General features: G+C 47.2%; 4 protein-coding genes across 4 annotated transcripts; 1 reads left to right on the top strand and 3 right to left on the bottom strand.

Annotated features, from left to right (window-relative positions):
• Positions 1 to 2,821: 2,821 nt before the first annotated feature.
• EDB93DRAFT_1090606 (uncharacterized protein) lies at positions 2,822 to 4,170 on the top strand (the record flags this gene model as incomplete). Its single annotated transcript, XM_041446285.1, has 6 exons — positions 2,822 to 3,029; positions 3,093 to 3,276; positions 3,331 to 3,534; positions 3,594 to 3,625; positions 3,675 to 4,012; positions 4,078 to 4,170. The coding sequence occupies 6 exons, from the start codon at positions 2,822 to 2,824 to the stop codon at positions 4,168 to 4,170; spliced, it is 1,059 nt and encodes a 352-aa protein (XP_041304768.1).
• A 1,939-nt stretch (positions 4,171 to 6,109) lies between these two features.
• On the bottom strand, positions 6,110 to 8,261 carry EDB93DRAFT_1242097 (uncharacterized protein; the record flags this gene model as incomplete). The annotated part of the gene is made up of 10 exons (XM_041451968.1): positions 6,110 to 6,256; positions 6,310 to 6,603; positions 6,655 to 6,713; positions 6,763 to 6,858; positions 6,921 to 7,062; positions 7,118 to 7,162; positions 7,213 to 7,348; positions 7,407 to 7,771; positions 7,826 to 8,032; positions 8,067 to 8,261. The coding sequence occupies 10 exons, from the start codon at positions 8,259 to 8,261 to the stop codon at positions 6,110 to 6,112; spliced, it is 1,686 nt and encodes a 561-aa protein (XP_041304767.1).
• A 4,260-nt stretch (positions 8,262 to 12,521) lies between these two features.
• On the bottom strand, positions 12,522 to 14,167 carry EDB93DRAFT_721832 (uncharacterized protein). The gene is made up of 3 exons (XM_041457222.1): positions 13,883 to 14,167; positions 13,238 to 13,824; positions 12,522 to 13,180 (listed from the first exon to the last, which is right to left on the bottom strand). Exons 1-3 carry the CDS (start codon positions 13,905 to 13,907, stop codon positions 12,602 to 12,604), a joined length of 1,191 nt encoding a protein of 396 aa, XP_041304766.1. The 5' UTR covers positions 13,908 to 14,167; the 3' UTR covers positions 12,522 to 12,601.
• Positions 14,016 to 16,047, bottom strand: EDB93DRAFT_721852 (PIN domain-like protein). The gene is made up of 9 exons (XM_041457223.1): positions 15,696 to 16,047; positions 15,473 to 15,646; positions 15,374 to 15,424; positions 15,174 to 15,326; positions 14,999 to 15,129; positions 14,799 to 14,946; positions 14,679 to 14,743; positions 14,448 to 14,625; positions 14,016 to 14,400 (listed from the first exon to the last, which is right to left on the bottom strand). Exons 1-9 carry the CDS (start codon positions 15,984 to 15,986, stop codon positions 14,347 to 14,349), a joined length of 1,245 nt encoding a protein of 414 aa, XP_041304765.1. The 5' UTR covers positions 15,987 to 16,047; the 3' UTR covers positions 14,016 to 14,346.
• Between the last annotated feature and the right edge of the window lie 69 nt (positions 16,048 to 16,116).

Below are 16,116 nucleotides of genomic sequence, written 5' to 3'. Positions count from 1 at the left end.
CTGAAGGGGCTCCACTCCATGTAAATCCTGATGTGTTTTTGATATCTAAAACAGCATTATACCCTGATTTGAGCTACAAGGTATTGAATCTATGTGACATAATCATGTGACTGATAACATACCGATTGTCACTTAGTCTTACAAACACTAGCTGTCTTCTCAGCACCACTTCCATTTGGGAATCTCTCCTTCAGTAAGTTTTCAGCTGCAGTAAGTGTTGGAGTCTTGAAATTTCCATCGCCACTCACAGAAAACTGAGACAATAGAAAGTCGACAAAAACAGCTTCTTCATCTGATATCCAGGTAGTGCTGCCGTGGTCCGGTTCGGTCAGGTTCACAGAGGGATGAGCGAGAACCAAGAACCGGACCTAGGTCCAGTTCTACCAGACTCGACAAACCCCGAACTGGACCTTTACGAACAGTTTGGAATGGTCAGGTCCGGTTATTTTCACGTTCGAACGTGAACTGAACCCGATTTTTTTTACAGTGAGCAAAAAAAAAATGTACATATTTTACAGCGCACAAAAAAACGTAGATAGAACTTGTACTCGTAGCTACACATCCAACATGGCTGCTTCTGCCTCAACCTTTGCAGAAACATGGCCATTCTTGTATGCTGCCTTCAATAGCTGCAGCGAGCTGAATGTGGATGCTGCAAGTCCATTGCGTCGAACAGTAGAAGTGATCCCTCCGCTCGAAAAAGCCTGTTCGGAGGGGACAGAGCTTCCTTGAATGGGCAAGTAGTCTCGTGCAATGCGTGCTAGAGTAGGATACTGCAATGAGTGAAGCTAAGGAACCATTTAAGTAGCAAATAAACAGGTCATGATGAGATTACTTACGCCCCACCAGGCAACAATGTTGTCAGCTTGCTCTAGCGGCGAAGACAGATACATCGTGAGTTCTTGATGAGGATTATGAGCGCGTTGGTCTGCGGCTTGATGGGTTTTGATGGCCTCGCGCATCCACGCGTCACCGTACCGATTTTCATGCAAGGGTCTTGTTGGCGGAGCAGGTTCTTTGGCAGGTGCCCGAGTTGGCGGTTTATAATACTTGTCAAACTATAAACATAAGTTCAGGAATGCAAACGGATCGTCGAGAACCAGCTATAACTGGCACTGGTTTGCAACCTGTGAGAGTAGGCGCAGAGGAAGGAGTAGATAGTGGGACAGTATCATCAGGATCATGATAAAAGATGATGTCCTTAGCATCCTTAAGAAATCCATCAGTATTGAGGGCGCATGCGTCAGATTCAGACATGATGATGAGTGAACTCACCTGGTGCTTGCTCCTTTTAACTGCTAACAAAGTGAACAACCGCTCTCCAAGGCCATATACATTGGAGGGTCGCGAAAACAGCCCATTCGAGAGCCGGGGGTGCGGGATGCGAGCCTCCGGAAAGAATTCAAAGTCGTCGCAAATCCTGAGGATCCCAATGACCATGGGGGCAGAAGTTGAAGTTGAGTCGAAGTCGAAGTGACCATTACTAGTAGTGTGTGCCTCACCGATAACATGAGGATGCTGCGGTTCGGGGTTCGGAACGGTTCGGGAAGGTCTGAACCTATGTCCAAACCGTTCGGGTGATGGTGGACCGCGAACCTCTTTCAGGTCCGGTCCGTCCAAAACTTGGAACCATGGACTGAACCAAGGACGAACCGGACCACAGCAGCACTATGTCCAGGAGGCAGCAGGCTTTCTTTTGCCCTTCTTCAATTCCACTTGGTCAATGGTACCATGAGAATGAAGAGAATGAGTAGATTTGTCACTGTTGATCGATTCACTGGATGACATGGCGGTAGGTAAGCAAGGTGCGCTGACAGCACTGCATAATCTGCAATGATGTGATCCGGCATCTCCTAGACCATCATGTGACTTGATTCAGAATTTTGAATTCGCAATTATTTGTTGTCCAGACTGTGCCTAAGTTTTACATAAATCGCTTCTGGATATCAATTGTCTCTCAGCGAGCCGGCTTCAAGCCACGCTCCTACCCAGCAGACGTTTCGAGGGTGGGGGTCCCATCTAGTACAGTAGTAGATAATCAAATAGAGCAATTTTTCTCATCTACCATAATTCAAACACCGAACTTCTCCCTCCACCCTCTCAACGACCGCTGGCGCAAAACACAAGAAAACAAGTAAAGCCACAGGTCCTCCGCACCTGTGGACCAATTCACGCTTGAGCCAATTTGGCAAGTGTATAGAGTTGTCTGCGCTGTTATCAATTCGCTAAGTATGACCGTTACACATGCACATGGGTACTTTGTATCCTGCAAACACTCATGGAACTCATTGAGAGGGTGGAGGGAGAAGTTTGGTGTTTGAATTATGGTAGATGAGAAAAAAATGCTCTATTTGATTATCTACTACTGTATTAGATGGGACCCCCACCCTTGAAATGTCTGTTGGGTAGGAGCGTGGCTTCAAGCCTTGTATTGGTCCTGTGTAGCGGAGAGTTGACTCATCCAGTGTTTCAGCACAGGCTTACATTACGTTCATGACTAAGGTATAGTGTCATTGCATGGACAAAGAACAAGTGCCAAATTATTACCGTATGCATCTTAGCTGACGCATTCTTGCAGTTGATCCCGTCTTGAGCATACCTATGCTTTTGATGATGGAGCTATCCTATTTGTTGGATACAGGACCTTATCTGCATCAACCGAGTCACCACTAAGTATTACAAATATCGAGCACTGATGCAGTGACTACTAGTATTGGCCCCTCCATGATGCATGACGTGGACCAAATGCCGAACGGCGTGTAGTACTATTAAAGGTTGTTCGAATGGAGTCTCTTTAAATCTGCAAGCTTTCCCAATCATCATGAAGAAGTCATTACTCGCATCTGTGATTGATCAATGGTCGGTGGTGCCCCCAGTGGAGACGGCTGATCTATCTGGAAAAACAGTTCTTGTCGTCGGTGCCAATGTGGGCATTGGATTCGAGGCATCAAAACACTTTGCCCGTATGCAACCAGCGCGGTTGATAATTGCCTGCCGTAACGAGGCCAAGGGGAAGGTCGCTTTGGCTGGTATGTATGATCGTTTAGTATAAACCCGATGTGAGACGATTGACTTCTATCTTTTGAACTTAGAAATTGAACGAGAGACCGGATACAATGGATGCGAGCTCTGGATAGTCGACCTTGCAAATTTTGCATCAGTCACCACATTTTCTGATAAATTCAAGAGGGAGGGCGGTGATTTGCATATCCTTGTCATGAACGCAGCAATCGTGCAGCTCGTTTACCAGCCCACCGCTGATGGCTGGGAGTCCGTGTTGGTCTATTGCACTTTTTCTGCGCGTTGTTATGACTCATATCCGCCCTTCAGACTACAAGTCAATCATCTTGCAACGTCACTTCTTTCTTTGCTCCTCATTCCGCAATTAGTCGCTGCGGGGGAAAAGTCTTCAACACCTTCACGGATAGTAATTGTGTCCAGTGATCTTCACTACTGGATCACGCCCGCGAAAGAGGTCGAGGCTTCCACGACACCACTTGAAACGCTGAGCAACGAAGAGTGGTGTATACCTGAGTAAGCAAACAAACAAAGCTTCATCTTCGTAGGAATTCCTCACGTTCAACATCTCTCAGGCACATGCAATCCCGGTATAATGAATCAAAGCGTACGTGCCTCCTATCTTTGTTTCCTGTTTTAATCTGACCCATACCCAGTGTTGAATGTTCTCTTCGTTCGTGCCTTGACGGACAGGTTGCAGTCTATCACACCACTCAGCGCTGTGGCCGTGAACCCAGGATACTGTTATTCACAATTACGGCGTGACTGGTACAAGAAACCGACCTTTTCATTTGCCAGAATAGCGGTCGCTCTCAATGAACGTCTCCTGGCGTGGACGGCTGAACAAGGTAGCCGTCAGCTTGTATTTGCTGCGGTGGGCGGACGAGACAATGAAGACAATATGAAAGCCGGGTACGTAAACCTTGGCCGCCTCATAGAGGTCGCCGATTTCGTGCTGAGCGACGAGGGTCGTAAATTTCAGAACACTGTTTGGGTAAGAGTCCAAGTCCACTGATTCGTCTATCATCCATGGCTGACGTTTCTGATATTTTCTATCAGAATGAGACTATAGACATTCTGAACGGCGTTTCTGACAAGATTGCTCCAATAGTTCAAGATTATCTCGTCGTACCTGATTCGTCCATAAACTGACATGCGATGTATCTGCAGAACAGTATGTACCTTTTGCTATCTTGTTCTGTATACTTTACATTGTCGACTCCCATGATTTCATCTCCTTAATGCCAGGAACCGTACAGTTGCAGTCCTAGTATTACAAGAAATATTCAGATTGAGGTGTTTATTTGTGGTTCGTAGGTTTCAGGCAACCCAATTTCGGGCTAGATTTTGGCTCATTAGAGACATTTGTCCACCCAGATCGTTACAAGCCCAAGCAACAGGTCTGTAAGGCAAAGGACGACCCATCTCATGCGCCTCTCTCCACTATGGGGATCGGGCAGACCCTTCCATTGCTGAAATAAAGCACGCAAAATATTTCTTTCTTCACTGATTTCATAACTGGATTCCGGATCAGCCGCATCTTGATTCATAGAGTGCTGATGTTGGCAGGTATCAACATATCACCGGGGTAGACAGAGCACAACTCAATAACTTTTCTCATAACACGCGTTGAAGCCGGCTCTCTGGTAACTGAGCAGGATGCAATTTGTGAAGCTCCGAGAGAACGGCTGAAACAGGGTGATTGGAAATAAATTCTACTTCTGCTCGTAGATGGCTCGAATTCAAGACCATGTATTCCGTTCACACAGGATTCGACGCGTCAGAGTTCCATACATGAATTCGTGGAAGGTATATCTGTGAACGCGACGATCATCTTGCACGTTGCCGCCTTTCAAAAGAACATAGAGTGTTCAATGCCAGCACGAATAATAACACACAACGTGTATTCCGAGTTCTAGCTACCTCCAACTCAAACTTGTCTTTCGGAAACGCAGAAGAGAGCGCTCGAATAACAGTACAATCCGGCGGCAAAATACCTGAGCCCCAATCCGATCATATACCTATAAAAATATCAAACATAATTTGTGCCATGACAGTATAAGGTCAGACGGACTTTGTGGTAACCTCCTTCAGCTGGTTTCTCCAGCTTGCAAGTGCGTCAAAAATAACGATCTACGACCAATTAACGTAGTTCATCAAGCCTGATTGAATCCGGTTCGCCTTTTCCAAAGTATGGAAATGTAGATATTCGATTATCATCGCTTGACGCTCATGTCATGGTGGTGGATCATGATATTGGTGAATCAGAATGTGCAAGCAAGGTATGGCCGCCGGTCGGCACATGAGGTCGTCAGATTCAAGCGGAGTTTAGATAACAAAGCCTGTCTGCTGCTCATTACACAACAGTGACAACACCCGATGCCCTCCAAGCTTTCAACCCTCAGGTTAGAACATCAACTTGACCTACAGGTCAAGCAAGCTTTCTGCCGATTGGCAGGCGACAATCCTCAAATACTGCGATCAAGTATTTTGATGCCACTTACCGACGGAGAGGATCAACAAAATGAACATGTGACGATTCGAGTACATTGTTACCAGTTCATTTTGTTGTGACTGTGCCGATATTTCCAAGGAAGTTAAGAACGTCCTCATCCGATGGCGAGCGAGAGCACTGTCATCAATAACCGCTTTTTACTACGGCGGTTTGTCGAGTCGTATTGGTTTTCCGGTAGAGCGAACAGCTCTTGGGGTTCCCATCGAATATTGCCGAAGATAGCAGAGGAGAAAGTTGGTCAAGCAAGCAAAGTTCAATTATATGCAAGATCTCGAAGAACCCATCTTCGTCAGTTCGAACTGTTTTTCTTCGCTTTCACCCCATCTCCCAACACTGCCAGTGCAACCACTGCTCACTAGCATCAAGTACCAAGTACTGGTGATCCCTCCGGGTGCATTTACCAGTGCATCACTGTGATAGCTGATTAATGATTCTCGATCGATTGCTCTAGTAATCGTTATCTCGCAGTCGACTGGGATACCAAATTCGTGTTCTTGCATTCATACAATATTGGTACAATACTACACAAATCTATCGTGAACCGGATTGCGCTTTCTTTGACTGCACATGCACATTTCAATTGCTGGCTTGTTCGATCTCCTGTCTCCACCGCTTCTGGATATCAATCGTCTCTCGGAATATCTTGTATTTGGCATCTAACAGTTTCTTCACTTTCGATGAAGCACTAGGAGCCACGAGGGTTCCAGTGGGTGTCATTTCGACCTGAATGACAATCAGTATCTACTACGCTCGATAGATTACATAGGATGTCTTACCATAATCTTCCACATGTCTTCTCCGTCCTTGACACCCTCTGCTGCAATCCTTCCCAACATCGCTGCACCGAGAACCACAGCCTCGGAATGTGACTTGGGCAGGATGACGGGGATGTCACACGTGTCCGCAAAGAGCTGCATCATCACCACATTCTTTGCCTGTCCACCGGACATATACAGAGACGTGATGTCATGACCTGCTGTGTTGAGAGCCTCGACGATGTGGCGTGTTTGAAGTGCGATAGCCTCAAGTGTTAGGTAGTACTTGCGAGCGAGGTCAGCGATAGATGATTCCTAGCTCACACTTCAGCTGAAGTTCAAATCTTAAGCAAAGCAGTGACTTACCAGCTCAAGACCGACAATGGAACCTCTCATTCGAGGGTCGGCAATCGGAGACCTGTTTCCTGCGATAGAGGTCAGCAAGATATTAAAACGAAATGTAGCTCATCTCACCATGGAAATCGGGGTAGAAGTGTATATGCTTCGTGAGCTCCGTGTAGGTATCGACATGATTCTCGTGGCGCAATTTTTCGAGGACGTCCAGCAGGACTATAGACAAACGGTTAGAACACAACTCAGTACATCGCTCCAAAGTGAAGAGATACACGAACCAGTATGAATAGCCTTTCCCTCTTGTTTTGCACGTTCCTTGAGTTCAGAATACGCAGTATGAGTGGTGATGATGAAGTCAATAAGTTGTCCCGTGGACGACTGGCCCCCTTCATTCATCCACCAGCCAGGGAAAGTTGCATCCTGTGAAAATGTACCATCAGAGAATCGATTGATATGCGGGATGACAGTGAAATACCTTATATGGGCCCCATACACCCTTTACGAAGACACCTTCTCGACTCTGGAATGGCGTGTTCGTCAGTATAAAGATGATATGTGCAAGTAACTTACCTGAACAAGATGACAAGTGCTAGTTCCGGCAACAGCGGCCAAACGGTGCCGAGACTCGTCGAGAGAGGGAAGTACGGTTGAGAGCTGACCATTCTCCGTGTATCGAGCGGCAACCGTGCCCATCCAGCCAGCATATCTAGCACGACACAGGAGCATCTACATCAAAGTAGACACACTGATGTAATATAACGTACGCGTCGATCAGGCCGCTTCCTACAGCAGTGCCTTCCACAAGTCCAAGTTCTTCAGCGGCCTGTTTAGTCAGGCCTTGGCCGACTGGGCTTCCAGCAGCCTGTACTCTGCCATGAGCAGTGCCCATCTGCCTCCAGTTGCCATCATCGATGAGTTCACCGAGACCAATGCGTTCAAAGAAGTCCGGCTGCCAGCCTTTGTCAGGAACAAAAGAGCATTTGCACGTAGTCGAACAATATGAGCGTGTGTTATCTCCGGTTGCTTTATATGTGAAGAAATCGGGAAGGTCAAAAAATTGGCATCGGGTGAATAGGGCAGGGTCCATGTGCTTCTTAAGCCAAAGAATCTTGGGCACCTCCATCTCAAGCTGCTCGCAAAGTAGAATTAGCAAGATATCACCGGATTAATAGCTGATACATACACTCATAGTTCCGCCAACATAATTCAAGACAATCGACCCAGTGGAGTTGATAAGTTCAGCCTCCTTCTCAGCGCGATGGTCTGCCCATAGAATGATGTTCCGATCACCATTCTTTCCGAGATCGTTGCCTTTGGTTACTGTTATCGGCGTCGCGTTAAAATCTGACACGGCGAGAGAGCAGGTGGCATCGAAGCCAAGCCCCTTGACCTGCAGTCGCGGGGATGTTAGACTCCTTCAACACTTCCTTCACCGCGGTACAGATCTGCTCCCAGATATTGTTCGTTGATTGCTCAAAGATGCGGTGATCGTGCTGATCGCGCCAGGTGATGGTGTCCTTTGTGGAGGACGCTTTGATCTCGCCATTTTGCGCGACGAGAGAGGCACGAGCAGAGCCAGTGCCGACATCGATCCCGATGAAGTAGGTGTCACTTCCCATTGCAACGGGCGGGACTATAGGAATATTAATGGTGGTGGTCAGAGAAGGAAACGAATGATTGAATCGAAACGCTAGTAGAAATCCTAATACATATGTAGTACGACATTGGAGTCTACACGTTATTCGGTAGCCGGCACGGGACATCCAATGTGATCACTGATCATGATGCCACAATTGCCCTGTTCTATGTAGTTATGTAGTTCCATAGCTAACAGTATATATAAGCCATAGGAACCTGCTTTTCCCCCGAGTGTCAACCAAGTCAACTTTCTGTGTGAACTACGGTACGCCACAGCAGATCACAAGTGAAACTGGGGCGTTCAAAGATCGTCGTTACCGAGAAAGCCTGCATCTTATCTACACCTTGGTTTTCACAAGACCATATATTTGATTTACCTCTGGACTGGTTAACAAAAAAACCCAGTACGTGCACGATCCGATCTGATTGATTCTGATTGATCAATTTATTTCAGTGATCACGCGCTCAGACTCCATGGCTCCAACGCTCGCGGTCCGCTAGCCAATGGTTTCCATAACGTACTTTCAGATCCGGAGTGCCGCTTCATAAGCTGCATGAGTGCACGCTTCCTCCCAGTGATACGTCGCCACGCTCAGGATCGGGATCTTGCAGCTTGCGATTGAATCGAACGAGGTCAGGTAGCAATTTATAAAGCTTGACCATTTCCTGCGTGTCCTCGTCTGTTTGAAGCTGTATGAAATCCGCGCAGGACTCCGTGCCAAAATCTGGGGTCACGTCTGTTACAGTGATCGGAAAGTTCCGCGGTGGTCAAAGTATGCATCATCGCAACCACCCTGCCGTCTACGTCAAAGCCACCGTGATCACGTATCCCGCCATCTGTGTCAACCCGTCATGCCAATCTCGACATCCTTGTCAGCCGCCATGATCCTAGGGAGGACATGGGAACCGTAGACTGGGAGTTGCAGACAACGATATGGTGTTGGCAGGCGGGTAGGAAATATGCAAACACAAAGGAAGTGGTAGACAGGTAGGCAAGCGTGAGAGACGCGCAGGGATTAGGAGAGATGGAGGTCAAGATCCTGATGGCAGACAAGGCGGAATGACAGTGACATCGTGCGGTGGCCTTGACAGAGCTTCTGGTACTTTCTGAATACGACCAACTGTAAGCATGCCGGTTTACCTGAGTTCCCATAATCAGCATATACACCGTCGCTGACACTGAAAGCTAAGCTTTTGGTATGTCACCTTTTGATGTAACGGTTATGCGCGGGCGGCGGTCTGAACCAAGTTACACCAACCCACTGATAGGACACAATTCTGCATGCAGTCTGCATAGACCTCACGCGGACCAGCCAGATCCTGGACTTTCTGTAAACCACATCCTCGTATTGTTGGATTTGGTGACAGCCGAAGGGAAGTTTTGGAGGTGGTTAGGTCTTGAGTATGGACAGTTGACAGAATTTACGCTAATCATCATGTCCTTGTATAAAACTTGGACGTACCTACTCTTTCATTGCTGCCGCTTGGAAGACATCATATCTTGTTACTTTCCCGACCAGCGGTGACTGTGGTCGTCTCGATGGGTTCGAATGACTGGGGCACTCGGTGTGGGCACAAGACAAACTACAGCAAATCCGACAGTTGTTTCACTTGATTACCTCATTAAGAGATGCTCTATCAATTCGGTGAGCTCGTTGTCGAGTCCGTTGTTGCAAAAGATTGTGATGTCGTACTTTATATGCGAGCCGTTCTCAGTGATGAACATACGCTCGTTGGGTGGGGGTGGGCTATATGGATGATATGCCAAAACCAGTCAAGATTTGGCCAGCAGGAGGACACGCGCTGGATGGAATAATTGCACGAATGGGCTGGAGATGGGACCAGTTGGATGGTTACGAACATGATATACAACTAAACATTGGCTAAACACGATGTATGCGAGACAGAAAAAACAGCAAAGGATGCAGGGAAGAGCGCTGAGCAGGGGCAAGTAAGTGGTCACTGATCATCCAAGAGGTCCATGTCGTTATGGATTTGCCGGACAGGTGGTTTCCTTCATATTGGCGAGCTGTGACAACATATGAGCATATCCTAGAAGCAGTAGAGGACCCTGTAGAGTTTTATACCCTTCCTATCAATAACTTTGATGCAGAGCATTAGTTGGAGGATATGATAGATGCCAGAACATGGGGGTCAAACCTGAGTAGCGTCCTTGGCTTCATTATAACGGTGCAACAGGCTTATATGTCTTGATACGATAGCCTCAGCGCTCTCGTCCTCACTATATAAATTAGTTCGAGGGGTCAGCACGTTCCGTCTGAGTCAATTATCTGCTCCAACCCTATTCCTCTTCTGTAGGACGTCAATTTCTGCCTGAAGTTTATCGGTGTATTCCTTTTGTTTCTATAAACAAATTTGAACACACTTTTTATATGAGGCCGACTTGAAATATGACATACCTTGGCAGACGTCGCGGCATGCATGATTTCTGTTCTCCTGCAAAATGACGAGTATGTAGAACTTTGGAATTGACGGCGGGAATAACGGCGGGAATAATGGCGGTTGTTGTGGTCTTGTTTGTGCATCTGGGTCCATCTTGTGACTGCTTAGGGTGACATCGCGTTACCACTGTCAGATTTCCTGCTTTCGCGCTATCATACAGATTATTCTGATCGATTAAATTCTTGCTCGACCTCTCTGTCAAGGCAGATGTTCTATTTCTGGAGGGATACGAGGCGCTATTCTTGCGATACGCAAGCCCCAACAGGAATACTTTGCTCAGGAAAGGTTTCTGAATGACACCTTTGAGGCGAATCAACTAAGGGACAACTTGAATTCCTTGTCGCCAGCACGTGTATGTGAAACATGTGCTTTACCCACAAAGTTCCCCAGATTTCCTCGCTATCCTTTTCGGAAACAACAGCGACAGAAGAAAAAATCATACTAGGCTCTGCATCATGTGAAGCTCCGCAAGAACTTTCCAAAGAACTTCAGGGAAGGTCTCGTTTTTCGATCGCTTCAAGAGGCTTTGGGGATATCTGGAAGTGCTATTTGGTAGAGCGCAGTCGGACTGTTCAGGTAGGTCTACATCATTTTCAGCGAATGATATTGAACGTAGTGCAAGTGGCCGTGAAGAGCATTCATTCATTCGAATTGTGTAGTGATGCTGTTGGAAGAAGCCGCAGGCAATGCCCTTCTGTATGACTTGTCAATATATCTAATCATGAACTCCGCTCAGAGAGTGCGTGATGATCTCAAAGAGCGAGCTCTTAGACATGATAGTCTGAGTATCCTTCCACTCTGGGGAGTGGCAAATAAATTTAGGCCTTACCTCGCAGTGGTTTGCCCATGGGTGCTCTTGCCGGGCTATCTTGAGCGCCAACATGACCTCTTGTCATTTTAAGATAGGTTCTCTCTCGTAAGCTCTTTTCGCATGTCTCTAGAAACGTACTGAGTCTGTTGACCTTGTTAACTGAGAAAAGTTGCCCTCGGATTGTAATACCGTGGGTCCTTTTACGGCAACCAAGTTTTTAGTTTCTAGTGAGTAATCTTCTTCCTGATCACTATCCCGAGCTGAATCGTATACGGGGGGAAATGTACTGTTTGTCTTCAGAGCTAAACCCCAAGTCTCCTGACCGGATTCCACAGCAGCCCTTGCCATTCTTATTCCCTGATTTTCCATTGTTTGATGACGAGTTAATCTAGGTTAGTGAATTCTTCCACAGTCTTACTATTGGCTATACCACCAGCGTGATTACGCGGTTTTGAACTGAATCTATCCATTAGCAGCTTTTCAAAAACCGATTCTGCAGATAAGAAATCGTCCTTGAAGTACCCTGTACATAAATTCGCATTTAGGATCTGCAAGTGGTATATATCCAGGTGTTAACACCTAGGTGGCAATATATTACCTGCGAGGTGCATTTTGTAATATCTTGGGTCAATGCCAACTCGAGCACGAACCAAATATCGCATGCCCCAGAATGAGGCGCTTGCCTGGGACACGATAGTTTTGCCATGAGCCAGAGCTTGATCCGCACCAGCTATCAAAATCAAAACTTGCCGCCAAGTAAAATCTTCCTTGCACGAAGCAGGAAACTAAACAATATAATACCCACATTTTTATGCTTCCGCACAGGGTCGCGACGCATCTCTGCAAGAAACTGCGTCCGGCGATGGTCCCAGGACGAACGGACTTAGGATAGAAAATCCAACTTCTAAAGGTTAAAGTCACATACAGGAGGTGCCTGACTGAAACCCTCCCACTTTGTAGAATCGAGGATATGTAAAAGGATTGTCATATGGTCATTGAGTACGCTGTCGAAAGTAACCCCAAAACAAAGCCACTGTGAGTCGCCGATCAAAAAGACTGAAGTTTGTCCATCAAAATCGCCCACTCAAGCACAGTCACACCTTTCTTCAACACCTCCTCCTTCATCTCCCTGTCTCTCGTTTCCTCTCGCAATCGGGCAAATGCACGTAGGTGTTCCTCGCGCCGAATTCCGAGACTAGCAAGTATAGGCGCTATATGAAGTAACGTCGGTTCGCAAGACGAAAGCACCGTTTCAACCGATGATGTAGAGGTTGAACGAACGCCCATCACGGGCGGAGAAGGCCAGCTTCTACTAGGAAGGCTACGTGGAGGTGAGGTGCTGTTACTATTGGTACTCCTAGACGGTGTTGGTTCTAGCGAAAAAGTAGCTGGTGATTGCGGTTGTAGTGATGAGGTTTTGACATGCTTAGATAGAGCTTTGAGTTCAGCCATCGTGTATATCCGTTCAGAACGTGTCGGGCTTGGAGGACTACCCTGTTTATCGCGTCTTCCTTTCTTCCCCTGAGGTAAAAAGTTGGCATTGAGATCAGACGGTGTGTATAATCTCTCCGAGCGATATGTCTGAGAAGCACTCGAGCGGCTTCTTCTCAGTCCTGATTTCAGGTTCTGTAGGTTCTGGTGGTCAACATCATGTTCAATTTGATGACGCATCGAAGCACAGACCTCTATATCTCTGGGCATTGGCGGCGACTTGCTTCGCCACTCCTGGGTCCGTTGGGCAGTATCAGCGACATTATTTCCGACCACGTTCCCAAATTCATCCTTCTCGTTTCTCGCAACATCTTCCCTCCACATCGAAACTTTCGTTCCGCGTTCGATGACTTTCGATCTTGCCTGATGCCCATGACGCTTTATAGTGCCTCCATTCTGATGCCCCTTGTCCATTGAATGTACGGTCTCTTGATCGTTAAGCCCCGCATCGAGCACGCGCCTCGCAAGCTCCTCGGCGTAAAGGTAATCTTCTTGTTGCAGATCAGGAGCCCGCCCATAGTCGACTTCATGTTTCTCCGCCCACTCCCCATAAACCCCATACACACCACTATATCGTGCGGCATCTTCCATCTCCTCCTTGTGGACATGCACCTGCGTGACACCGTCAAAACCCCGCATCTCCGACGCAGTCTCAAAGTCGACGTCCTGGGTCACAGCATCAAAGTCATCATTCACGATCTGGACTGTCGTTGGTGCTCGGGGGTGTCTGTGTTTGCGAGCCACGGGGGCTTGAACGGCTACAATCTCATGAGATGAATCTTGATGCCAATCGATGAGTTCAAATCAGTGGATCAATCACTCAAAAGTGATACTCACCGCTATCTGACTGTCGATACCGCATTTTCCGCTATGGACAGCGGCCTTGGGAGTTGCCTGTGTGCCCCGATGCGATGATCCTTTGTCGATGTCAAGGGTAAAGTCAAGAGCCAGGCATGTGCCACTCTCTCGGTTTGTTTCCGAACCTGAGGTAACCACGAGGCCTCCTGCGTTCGAACCTCTGAATGTGGTGCCTTGTTTACTCCACCTTTTGCAATCTGATCACGCATGATGAAGTAGTCGAGCTAAAACGCCTTCTACACGTGTTTTTAGAGTGTGGGCCTCGTTGCGTTTGATTAATAGGACGGTGTTTTGGATTGGACGGCTAATCATATAAGTTGGGCAGTAATATACAATGCGGAGAAATACATGCCGTGGTACAATATTAATAAGATAGTGCAGACATCGAAAAACACCTAGCAAATGAGTAAAGCGGAAGGGGAGTGTGCTACGTGGTTGGCCAGTTATTTCTTCGTCTTGCTCTTTTTGCTGCTTGATGCCCCCGCTTTCTCTTCTGCCTGATATGATGTTGGCGAAGATCATCGTGCCTCGAACAGATACTCACCTTCCGTTTTGTTCCCTTTCCGTCTTTAACTGTTTTGCTTTTTGATTTTGTGTCGTCGACCTTCGACTTCTTCGGCGAGGTTTTGGGTTGTGTTGAAAAAAATCCATCAAGGCGACCTTGCTGCTTTGCATTTAAGAATTTTTGTAGCTTTTCGGCACCTTTGCGGACTCTTTCCTCACTGTGTCCGCGTCAAGTCAGTTGGTGGCTGTGTCGGTGGAAGACCGTGCTTACTTGAATCCTTTTTCAGTGACCAGAAACTGCACAAGACCATCAATATCTGGGTCTTTCCACTCGAGCTGAAAAAGATGTAAGTGGTCATACCAATGGAACAGCAGTGAACAAGTTTCGTACATCAACGTCAGAAGCCGGCACTACATCTGGTTTTTCAAATAATTTCTTTGCCTCTTCCCAGGGCCAATCTTCAGGGACTTGAACGCCTCCCTTTTTCTTCTTGGCACCATCTTCTGCGTCGGCAGCTTTCTCTTCCTTCTCTGCCTGCCTAAGATGACCACGTCAGAGAAATTAAGTTGTGTATGACTGGAATCGCGTACTTCTCACGTAAATGCTCGACGACACCTGCAAGCCCACCATATTCTCGTATGAGCTTTAGAGCACTCTTCGGTCCAACTCCTCTTATTGGCTCGAGATAGTCGCAACCAAGTAGTATACAGAGGTCGATGAACTAAGAAAGCTTTAGATAAATCAGGAGACATATATAGAACGGACCTGTGACATGTCCATCTCGAGACCTTCGAGTGCCTTTTGGAGGTTTATCTCACTGATAGGTGCTTTCTTTGCCTCGGAGAATGTCAAGTGCCGGTAGAGAATGGGTGCGTTGAAGGTAAGGGTGTCCATATCTTCTGAACCTGCTGCGTATACCTATATTTTGGTGAGTAACGAAGTTGACGAAACAACGCGTTGCAGACCTTGCCTCCCCTGGCGAGCTCCGCACATTGTGCCTCTGCTTCGGATGGCGCCTGAGAGGGTATTAACAATTGAGCTACAGAGCACATTAAAAGACATACTACGATGACAGGAATGCCCATAAGTTTCAATAGTTTTCTACACTCTTCATTGTGCTCTTTTGTGACTTTGACGGTTCGTCTAGAGAGCCTGTCGACATCCTCTGCAGTACCGGTTTCTTTAGCCTCTTCACCTTCTTCCTTAGCTTCCTCCCGCCTTTCAAAACGTTTCGAGAGCTGTGAGAAGGTGATGATGATGCATATGCAATATGATTGAGCTACATACCACACCCGACTTGAGTTCTGGAGGTTTGCCATCGAATACATACGCGGGTTTGATACCATTCTCGACTATACGTATAGTACGATAAAAAAAGCCCATCAAATGACTTGTCGTTTCCCCCGCGTCGTTTGTGAGCATCTCGCCATCCTTCTGGCGGACAGCAATAAGGAACTGGTATATGGACATGGACGCGTCTATGGCGACTTTGCGTCCGAAGAGGGTCTTTATGTTGTGTTCTGTAATAGCCTTTGGTGCATGCTCTGAGATAAGCGCTGTGAGTCCTTTGATTCCCATTGTTTGTTGGTCGTATTGAATCTCGACGTAGTGGACGGTGGTGGTGAGGAGGCGTGTGACAACGTACGCGTGACACGTTGTAACGCGATCGTGACTCAACGCGATGTGACCCCTTCTGTGGGGGTTGGTC

Source organism: Suillus bovinus (genome assembly GCF_016758785.1).
Source record: "Suillus bovinus strain UH-Sbo-P2 chromosome Unknown EDB93scaffold_57, whole genome shotgun sequence".
Taxonomy (NCBI): Eukaryota; Fungi; Basidiomycota; class Agaricomycetes; order Boletales; family Suillaceae; genus Suillus; species Suillus bovinus.
This window is presented reverse-complemented; position numbering and strand designations above follow the sequence as displayed.

Coding starts and splice junctions, on each gene's coding strand:
- EDB93DRAFT_721832 (XM_041457222.1), bottom strand. CDS start 13,907: ATGCGGTATCGACAGTCAGATAGCG. Junction 13,825..13,882: donor GTATCGACAGTCAGATAGCG/GTGAGTATCACT, acceptor ATTGGCATCAAG/ATTCATCTCATGAGATTGTA. Junction 13,181..13,237: donor CAATGCCCAGAGATATAGAG/GTCTGTGCTTCG, acceptor CAGAACCTACAG/AACCTGAAATCAGGACTGAG.
- EDB93DRAFT_721852 (XM_041457223.1), bottom strand. CDS start 15,986: ATGGGAATCAAAGGACTCACAGCGCTTATCTCAGAGCATGCACCAAAG. Junction 15,647..15,695: donor CAGAACTCAAGTCGGGTGTG/GTATGTAGCTCA, acceptor ACCTTCTCACAG/CTCTCGAAACGTTTTGAAAG. Junction 14,626..14,678: donor GTCACTGAAAAAGGATTCAA/GTAAGCACGGTC, acceptor ACGCGGACACAG/TGAGGAAAGAGTCCGCAAAG.